At 33.9% G+C, this 10,490-nt stretch overlaps 1 protein-coding gene across 3 annotated transcripts; it reads right to left on the bottom strand.

Moving 5' to 3' along the window:
• Window positions 1–2,696: 2,696 nt before the first annotated feature.
• LOC131040848 (uncharacterized) lies at window positions 2,697–8,583 on the bottom strand. Of its 3 annotated transcripts, XR_009104936.2 has the most exons (4): window positions 8,227–8,583; window positions 7,759–8,140; window positions 3,080–4,129; window positions 2,697–2,910 (listed from the first exon to the last, which is right to left on the bottom strand). XR_009104936.2 is itself a non-coding variant. In XM_057973806.2 (3 exons), the coding sequence occupies exons 1-3, from the start codon at window positions 8,495–8,497 to the stop codon at window positions 3,253–3,255; spliced, it is 1,530 nt and encodes a 509-aa protein (XP_057829789.2). In that variant the 5' UTR covers window positions 8,498–8,583; the 3' UTR covers window positions 2,697–3,252. The 3 variants fall into 3 exon arrangements, 2 of the variants coding, with proteins under 2 accessions (XP_057829789.2, XP_057829790.2); XM_057973806.2 differs by having other exon boundaries at window positions 2,697–4,129; XM_057973807.2 differs by lacking the exons at window positions 7,759–8,140; window positions 8,227–8,583 and adding an exon at window positions 5,479–6,058 and having other exon boundaries at window positions 2,697–4,129.
• Between the last annotated feature and the right edge of the window lie 1,907 nt (window positions 8,584–10,490).

Here is a 10,490-nt window from a genome sequence, read left to right as displayed (position 1 = left end):
AAGAAGATTGTGCAACTATATATTGTGATAATGAACCATCAATAACCCGATTTTTCATGGATGAAGTAAGCACACTGTTTATAACTATTGCTCATGGAATAGTTGGGACTCAAACCTAGGACATTCCATTAGTTGTTGTAATGCTCTACCACAAAAGCACTAGGCCACTAGCGCTTTTGGGGTCAATCCATCATTGGTACAAGTATCTTATTTCCAACACTCCTCGTAAGCCAAATTATATATGCTTTGGGATCATAGCCTAGCATAACTTTGATACCATGTTGATTTGCTACAAATGGACCAACTAGGACTCAAACCTTGGACCTTCCATTCGCTAGTAGATCTCTCTATTGTTGACCTGCTAGCCACTTTATGGCTAGTCCATAATTGGTTTGTGTGGCTTATTTCCAACATTAAAGTCGCTTGTGTTGTGCTTCCTTTTTTAAATTTCTCATGATTCTAAAGAGTCCAAAAGGTCATCATTCATTGGGTTGAAGACTCGAATATCTTGGATCTCATAATGTTGAAATATACCAAAATAGGATTTTTAATGAGGAGAAATTGAAGAGATTATTTATAAATTGAAGCATTTTTTCATAAACGACCATTCCAAGAAAAGCAATTAGCCCCAATAGAAAATTTTAATCTCAACTACATCTCCCACATAGGAAAACTTGGCATAGGCATTGTAATCTCTTTACATTGAAAGATCATAGGCATTGTTGGACAATGAAAACTTGGCATAGCTTCATAAAGTCATACTTGGATAGACCCTTGATGTAATGCATGCTCTACAATGGACATGCCTTTCAAAAATTTTGTGGTCAATCTAATGACAAAAAAAGAAGAATATGTCATATTTAGTCCGCAATACCAGACGATCTGTTTATGGATCTATAGATGACTTATAGTAATATGGGACTACCTCGTACTACTTGGGGGAGGCATCTAACTATGCTACAAACAAGGTGTACATACCTTACCCCATGCGAGGTTTGAACCTGTGACTTCTTTTTCAAGAGTGCAAGTTCTCCATTACTAGGCCAACTAAGGTGCTAGAAATGATATGGAGCATTTCTTTAAATATTTGGTAAATTGAAAAATCTATAGATTTTCTAAAATGGGTTTAACTTCATAAGATGATGTTACTTTTAAAATTGGACAAAGATTGTTCTTCTTCTAATATGAGGGGGATAGAGCTTCCATGGTATCTGAAGATGAGATCAGATGCACATGATAACGTGCAATCGACATAAACATAGGGTAGTATATTTGAACTTTGAACCTATAAGTATCTGATAACACCTTTCCTGAAAATAATGGTTGGAGCCAAGAAATCTTTGCAAATTGCAAGCAATCTGCTCACCTGATCTTAGCATGGTAGAAAAAGAAGTCTCCAATTGCTCAACATAGGCTTTGACAATGTAAAAATAAAGAGTTGTTTTTTTTGTTGGTCTTTGTCAACCAAAAGCAAGTAACCCAAAAGGACCCAATGCTTGCAGTTTTATGTTACATTATCTATTTTCATTAAATTTCCAAGATAATTTTTTAAAAATTTAAAGATTTCCTGAATTTTGTACTAATAGATAAATTTAAAATTTGAAGTTCGAAAATTTTATAAAATTCATGTTATTATTTTTTTTAGTAAATCTATAATACAATAATATAATTAAATCTACCAATAAAAAAAAATATAATTAAATCTAAAAATTATCCCAAAAAATTGTAAACATATGATATGTCACAACATAATTTGAACAAATAGATGGAAGAAATTTTGAATCCTAATCTAAAGACTCCTTAAATCTAAAAGTTCTTATATTCCCACACAATATTTTAATTTATTCTCTAACATAATTTTCTTTTTCAGAGAAAAATATCTAGAAAATTCAAAACATTGATTGTTTCTTTAATTTTTGCCATCTTACACTTTTCCATGCTTACTAATACCAAAATATCGACTATTTTTTTTTCAACTTTCTACACAGTTTTCCACGCAAGCTCAAACATGAAAACAAAAGCATCTGGGTAAGAATTAAATAATAAAAGTTAATAATTATATGCATAAAATGTAAAAATAAATTTTAATTAAAAATTATTTTATAAATTTATTGTATTAAAAAGAATAAAATAAGTTCAAGAAATAACTTAAGAATGAAAGAGTTAGAATTGAAGTTTATTTAAATGTTTGAAATTTTGATAAAATTGAGATATTATATAATAGAAAATATTATATTTATGTCATGGAAATTTCTATTTTTATGTCATGGAAATTTCTATTTTTAAATAGAGAAGCGCATATTATAATAAAAATAATGATTTTTATATTTCATTTAATTAATAAAAATAAATTATAACTTAAATTTTTTGAAATGAGATTGAGATCTTTCAATTATAACATTTCAATTATAATCAAAACTAAAAAATTCTATTTAAATCTACAAATTTATAATTTATAAGATTGAGATTTTCAATTATAACATTTCAATTATAATCAAAACTAAAAAATTATATTTAAATCTACAAATTTATAATTTATAAAATATCAATTGAAAATAATAAATCAAATTATTGTGGCAGTTGACCCTATAGTGTAATCTTGAAATCGTGACACTGGGTTCAAACCCATGGAAGATGGAGAGAAGAGGAATAAGAAGAGGAAGAGGAGGAAGAGGAGGACGTGATAGAAGAGAGTGTTAAAGAAAGAAAGTGAAGAATCCTTGCATTTCACTGATAAAAAAGAATCAAACTATTGTACTTCAAAATAGTTCATATATACAACCTCAAACAAAATGAATCAAGATGCCAGCAACATTTCATAATGACTTCCTTGTCTAGGGTTAAAGATAATCAAGGCAAGAGTGGGCATTTCTTATAAAATGCAAATGCTGGAGTAGAAACAAGGATGACCTGTAGGGGCAAAGACTCAGTCAGATGGTAATGTGTTGGCCTATTTTAGGAAGATATCTCCCATGTAAAGCTGGTTTAAGATTGATAAAATGTCTTATATCTTTCAAGTAAAATAAAATGTATCTCTCCACAAATAAATAGAAAATACAAAAACAATTAAGCTTCACACCTGAACTAGATTTAGTTTTTCTTCTCACTTCCCCTGCAAATCTGAATAAATAAGTGCAATACTCTGCAAATTTCCCTGCCATCCCAATGCCACTGAATGACTTTTCCACTCTTACATCTCTTCCTCTCTCTCCACAGATAACTACAAAATATAAAAAACTCTTTTGTTTCATCTTACGCTGGATTTGGGTTTTCTTCCCACTTACCCTGTATTTGGTTGCAATTTCTAAATGAATAAGTAAGAGCAATGCTCCCATCCATTCTTTTCAGTACGTATCTTTCCACTACAACATAACATGCAAATTTTCCTACCTTCCCAATGCCACTGAATGACTTCTCCACTCTTACATCTTTTCCTCCTTGGTCTGATCCATGTCTGCCTTGATCCTCTCTCATTCTAGCAATGATGGGCCAGCTAAGTTTCACACCAGTAGTTTTCCCCTCCTGATTCCCTACACCTCTAAACAAAACACTCCCATCATCATATGTAATTTCCTCAATTGCCTCCTTCCCAAACAGTAGTGCTTCTTCCACATTGAGAATTTTGTCCACCACAACATCATTTTTCTCTCCAATCCTACCTTGAGTAGAATATATCTCTTCCCAAAACTTCTCTAGATCCATCTTGTAGAAGGGACACTTCATGAGCTGGTTCTTGGGACTCTTCAATGGAGTACCCACTTCATTGATGAAGATGAAGGGACAGTACCACTCCCCAACTATCACAGCAGGAGAACTTCTTTGTGAAACAGGAAATTCAAAGGAGGCTAATTGTGCTCTCAGGTCAGCATTTTCCCCTCCAACATGAGGAAGTCTTCCCTGTTTACCTCGCAAGTCTTTGGCCAACACACACCAAGTACGCATGCGAAGATACGCAGGAGAGTAGCTATTTGAAGCTGTGCATTGTGAAATGAAACCTGATTCTGCTGAGGTTATCCGCAAATGTTGATGTGGGTTGGTGGGCTGCAAAAATCTGGGAGGGATGTCATTCACACATTGACAAAAGCAACGTGGTCTGATGTCCTCTGGAGTAGAGCATGTTTCCACTAATCTGTCCACACCATCAACATACAATTAATCAGTTATGTTTTGTTAAAGGACTACTTTATCTAGTAATCTGAGAATGTTTTCAACATACAATTAATCAGTTATGTTTTGTTAAAGGACTACTTTATCTAGTAATCTGAGAATGTTTTTGATTAATAAAAGTAGGTATTTTGAAAGGGTTTCTGATCTTGGTATAAAAGTAAGAAAAGATAGACATTAAGCACAGCAGAACATGATGGAACTTAAGAGAAACAACAACAGAGAAGAAAACAGGACTCTATGAGTCTTGACAACCTACCAACCCAAAATCAGGGTGGTTTGAAGTCAAATTGATCCAACAATTTTTGTTGCATCCTAGAATAAAGATTCAATAATTCAATACTTTAGAATACAAATTCTTTTGGGTTAAACTGTGTATATACTTATTTGATCAAATAAGTATATACACAGTTTAACCCAAAAGAATTTGCACTCTAAATCATGGACTAGAAAATTCATCCCATCTATTTCAATATTTTTTTTAAGAATAAGAGAGATGAAGATGTTTACATAAGTTAGAATATCAAAACCTTCAATCTGCATTCTAAATCATGGACTGTAGAAAATTGATCTCATCTATTTCAATATTTTTTTTGAATAAGAAAAATGAAGATGTTTACATAAGTTTGAATATCAAAGCCTTCAATCTATTAATCTACAAATATTATTATCTAAGTTGTATACACTGTTGAAAAGCATTCCAGAAAATGTATTCTTTGCAAAGCTCAAAGCACATGTAACATCACATAATAGAGTCAGCTCTAATAGCTTTTAAATAACAATTAATGAATCTTGTAATGTCTCCAATACACTCATTTTTTTTAACAAAAAAAATGGGACTTTTTATTGATACCAGTGTAGAGGAAGAGACTGCTACAAACCAAAAGAGCATAAAATGTGGAGGAATCAGTTTACAATCAGTTACAATCTGAAATTTTGTGCAGTCAAGAAAGAAGTTAAATGAAAAGAAATATCAACACATTCACAATTACTAGAATCAAGAGACAGTAAGAGTTTCTAGAAACTTGTAGAAAGGAAATTTTGAAAATTTCAGTCACAAAAAATGTTGGGAAAAAAGGCAAGCAAAATTCAGTCAATTGACTAATCTGAAAAAGGAAATTATCTTTACATGCTCCCATAGACTCGCTACTTTTATAACCAGCTCAATTTATGAAAATCACAAAACAATATCCCTCCAAATACAGATCACATATAATCTCAACAAATTTGATATATATGTCCGATAAAAATCTAAAAGGAACATGAATAAAAAATTGCCAGTTTCCAAACTTGCATAATTTTAGATACTTTTACCCTTTGTCCTTGCCTTGCGCCAGCACTACATAGTAGCAATGGGAGGAGATGGGTTGGCCCAAAACAGGAATCATATACACTTTATGAAATGATGGTGCAGGGAACGCATAATCCCTTGGAGGGTAGAAGATTGCTAAGCACTTGTCTTGGGGAAATGGCAATTCTCCCAGGTAATTGCCTTTGCAGCGTCCCAAACAGCAGGATGGATATGGAGGATCACTGTTCTCGGCCTCATCATCTCCCTGAAGTAAGAGATATCCAGAGTAAGGGCCTGCAGGCGGTGGGAATAAAACATGGGTATTGGCATTTCTTGCAGCTCCAGGCGGTGGGGGTAGAACATTGGCATCTCCAGCAGCTGCTTTGGCCTGCCTGTAGGCTGCTACAGATATTGTGGAGTACATTGATTGATCAGATCCCAAAGATAATTGTAGGAAAACTTCAAGTTTCAAATATAAAGAGTAATGGCAATTTCAAGTATACCAATCTATTGGTACTCTTAACTGAACAGTAGGTTAGAGTTTTGCATCATGCAATGTGAAATCCTCCAAAATACTGTGTGATGTTGCAAATTGCAAGATATTAACATAAATATAGTGTTCAATTGGGTAGGACCATTTTGAGTTGTAATGGTGAAATAACTTTAATTTGTCCTTTCTTAGCTTTGCATCGTGCAATGTCCAAATGTAAGATATTAACATAAATATACTGTTCAAGTATAAACTTTAGTGGGTAGGATAAGTGGTCAAATAACTTTAATTTATTCTTTCTTAGTTTCTTGAATGATCTTAAGTTCCAACCACTTTGCATACATCATCCTATTTTATTTTATTCTATTTTGTGAAATTAAATACATATTTATACATTTTCAAAAGAGATATGTTTATTTTTAAAAACTGGTATGAAATCATATTTAAAAGTTATATATAAAAAATTGAAAGTTTATATAGTTTTAAAAAAGAAACGAATTATATATAATCACACATTATCACATTATTATTTTTAAACAAATAAAATAAAACTGAATACAACATTATAATGTTATAAATGAAAACTAAACTACAAGAACTAAAAAGCCAAAAGTTGGGGAAGAGTCCCTATCTTCTGACTGACCCCATACTTCATCAAGCTAATCATTTCCACTGTTCATGTCAGATAGAAACGTTGAGCTTGCTTGAATTAGAAAACTCCTTGAAAATTTAAGAAGAAATTCATTAGAACTTAGTAGTGAAGTGTCCATCCTTCAAGAATCACCAACCCATGAATATCCTTGTATCAATATTGTTGTGAATTCAAAATTGTGACCTTGTCAAAGGATTGTAGTTCAATTGATTGGGTATAATTGATGAGGACGATGCAACATGTTCACAGGGTGGCCATTTTGATGAATACGATCATCTCCGCTGTGTAGAAGAACATATTTGAAAATTTTCCAATAAAACGACCAATAATTAAAATAAAACTAGAATTACTTGCTCTACATAATACTACAAACCAGGTTTAATATACACATGATTTAAGTTTGACGGAGATATATTTGTTTGATTAATTAAAAAATCTACTCAAAATATTTTGGAAGCAATAAAAAAATGTATGGTGATAATTATCTACTCTACAAACTAGCTCTTAACATTAGAAGTCACTTCAATGTTTTCCTTAGCACACATTTCCATACATGAAAACACAAATATCTTAGGTTGAGTACATAGGTCCAAGCTATTGGATTCTTTAAAGTCAAGCAAGTTAAAACTGTTCCTATTTATAGAATGACCCACCACTTGCCAAGCATTTTAACATTTTGTAAAGCAAAATATCACCTTTCCTAAGTTTCACATTTCCCATAAATTCTTCCTGCTAGATTTACAGGATATTTTTTTAATGACGCTTTTTATCTTTGGGGCAAACAATGACAAGGAGGTTGACGAATTCCAGATAGCCTTTGGATACCAATTCTGCCATGGGGCCTCCTTTAGTATTGATTTTGTGGAGGTCATCACTGAGAATATGTCCAAGAAATTGGGTGTTATTACAAATCTGTAAGTAAATGGATTATACACGTAAACACACTTCACCATATCCATAAAAATCAAGAGCGGAACAATATATCAACTTCAGATTCTATCTAACAAATCAAAGGCTAGAGCTTATCAATACAACTGGGCAATTTGAGGACTACAAAATACATGCACATCCACAATAGTGGCATTCCTCTTATCCCCAAAGATGGACTCTTTACCGTCAGATCTTTTAGCATAAGATAAACCTAAACGAGATCTACCAAACCTGAGATCCCCAACTCCAGAATTTGTGTCAGGGCCTGCAAACCCTCCCATGACAGGAGCCATTGGAGGTCCTAGCAGTAACCCATCTGCCCCAAACTGAGGCCCTCCTCTTGCATAGTCAAAAAGAGCAGCCCCACTTCCCCCCACTTTCAAAAGCACCTCTGGATCATCACTGTCTTGGGGCCAGTAGAACAAAAATGCATCAAAGCTATCATAGTAATCATCTGTGCTCCTGTAACCCTCTGGACTGAAGCCTCCAAACCTCTGGCCTTCTTCGGTATATCCCACAATGACACAGGGACCCTTGAAGTCACAGTACTTGTGGAATGACTTGGCACTGAACCCATCTTCAGAGGCTCTGTAACAGCACTTCAGCTCCTTTCCTGTAGGGAGAAGATTAGAATGTAAGTGCAGTGTTTGTAGATTAAAAAAGTATAAATTGATTGCTTTGATTTTTCTGGTTTTTCACCTGCTAAGAAGGTGGTTGCCAGCAGAGATGGTGGAAATGGGATGTCTATGGTGTCATGGTATGTAGTGTAGGATAAGGGCTCCTCGTTTTTTGGATTGCCCCACCCAAATAGGGCTTTTGGGGTCGTTAAGTTCCGTTGGGGTCTCTTGGTGGGTGGGACTGGGGATATGTCATGGGACCTTGTTTTCATGTAGGGGGTGCCCTTGGGAAGGGCTAGTGGGGCGTTATGAAGAGTAGGCAGGGGATATGATGGGAGACGTATAAGAGCCATTTTATGAGCTTTACTGTGGGAGATCAGATGTTATAGCTGTGTACTTTATGAACATGTTATTTTAGTCAGCGTTTAAGTGTAGTAGAGTCTTCTTATGAGTTGTTTATTTGTTCTAATTAGCCATTTCATAAAGGTGAGTGACTTTTTTTTTTAAATGAAAAAATAAAAAAAATATTTATTATTTTATAGATATAAGTTTTTTTTTTGTTGAGCGGTCAGTACTTCTCACTATGTAACTCTTTTTGTATTGAATAAATTTTTACCTCTTTTTTAGTAAAAAAAAATGAGTCTATTAATTGTGGCAAAATTAGGAGTGCCTATATAATAGATATTGTTTAAACATCTATTCATTTAAGGAGTATCTGGTAAAAATGTAATTCAATGGTCAATAACTCCTTTATTGCATCGTAGGGTTTCGATCGAATAGTTATTGGTGGGTAGGTTTTGAGTGAAATGCTCGACCCTATTTTTTATTTATTTTATTTTTGCTTGTTTTGGTCAAATAGGTTTTGGTTCCAGAACCTATTTGATTGAGTGTACATCACCATGTAGGTGCCATGTTGATGCCACCAAATTTCAATCGAAACCTTTTTGATCGAATATGTTTCACTCAAAAGCCTTTCAATTGAAGTGATTTAGCTAGCCTAAAGTGTGACACATGTTTTTACTCTTACCCAAATTCAACTCTCTTCTCTAGTTGTTTGGCTGATGATTTTCTCTAATGTGCTAATGCAAATCTGAGTGCAAGCACACAAAGTCACACATCTGTAGGAATTTCTTAACTATTGGGGTAATGCTCCCTACATGGTTGCCAAAGTCCCAATCCTTGCTTCCTCCCAACCTTGAGGTCACATGCATGGTCATGCTCAATCTACTAGGCCACATTGTAGATGCTAATCTCAATGATTTTAGTTGTAGTTTCTAGGGATGTTGTTACTTGTGAATGGTCTCAACTCTCTCAACCACCTTTAGTCTTTTCTCATGCGCATGGTGTTCTTGGTTGACTATATTTTGGCAACTTCCCTCATCTAGATTGGCAATTTGCCTTATTTGTGCTTCACAACCTCTATGCTGGAAATGTGGTATCAACCTGCAGGAGGAGAAAACAATTCAAAGAAACATTGCATTAGAGGTTATTGATCCAAATAAAACAAGTTAAATGAATCTAAACTCTTTAAAATCGTTCCATGTTCCTCTATCTCCAAGGATCTTCAAGATTCAAGGTGGCTCTTAGCTTGGAAGAGCACTCAATTCTTTAAGATGACAACCTAAAGAACGAGATTTAAATGATTCTAAGATCTAAATGGAATGCAACCACGATCTTAGTGAATGATAAGATGAGATGATGAAGATGAAATGCAAAACTAGATGATTAAGATTTAGATGAGTTCCAAATTGAAAGCTAAGATGATGCTAATGAGTTAATTAAGCTAAGAAAAAATATGCATCTAAGCTAAATGAAACTAAAATGCTATGATATGAATGCTTGATGCTTTGAAGATGATGAAGAGAGCTCCTTAACCTACAAAATGACTATAAGTTTGATGCACAAAAGACTTAATTTTTTTGAAGAAGGAATGGGCTCTATTTATAGGAAAAATAGGGTAATGGATGGTTGAGATTGAGTAATCTCAACAAGGGATAGGATTGAAAGTTATCAATCCATGTTTACAATTCTCACCAATGAAATGGTGACAATTGTCAACAAAAGGTTGCTTGAGAGGAGATGAAAGAAACATTAAATGCTTGAGAAGACACGAAGGTTACCTTAGGAGGTAAGGGTTAAGGTTAAGTTAGGGTTATCCAATGGATAAAGCTTTTACCCAAGGGGTAAACTCTTGTGCAAGGGTTAAAGGGATAACCAAGGTTAAAGCCATGAATGCTTGATGAGACCCTTGGGTTAGATGAGGGTTGAGTTAGAGAGAAAGTCTCTAATCATGCAAGAAGGTTTAGTTAACCATTAATGGTTATGTAAGAGCCTTAAATGGTTTGG

The sequence above is a fragment of the Cryptomeria japonica genome, chromosome 7, assembly GCF_030272615.1.
Source record: "Cryptomeria japonica chromosome 7, Sugi_1.0, whole genome shotgun sequence".
NCBI lineage: Eukaryota > Viridiplantae > Streptophyta > Pinopsida > Cupressales > Cupressaceae > Cryptomeria > Cryptomeria japonica.
The sequence above is the reverse complement of the archived record's forward strand: the minus strand, read 5'-3'. Positions and strand labels throughout refer to the sequence as shown.

Excerpts from the sequence above, each read along its gene's own strand:
- LOC131040848 (XM_057973806.2), bottom strand. The coding sequence starts at position 8,497 with ATGGCTCTTATACGTCTCCCATCATATCCCCTGCCTACTCTTCATAAC. Across the intron at positions 8,141-8,226 it reads GGCAACCACCTTCTTAGCAG|GAAAGGAGCTGAAGTGCTGT; the intron begins GTGAAAAACCAG and ends TTCTCCCTACAG. Across the intron at positions 4,130-7,758 it reads TCTGGAGTTGGGGATCTCAG|ATTAGTGGAAACATGCTCTA; the intron begins GTTTGGTAGATC and ends TGGTGTGGACAG.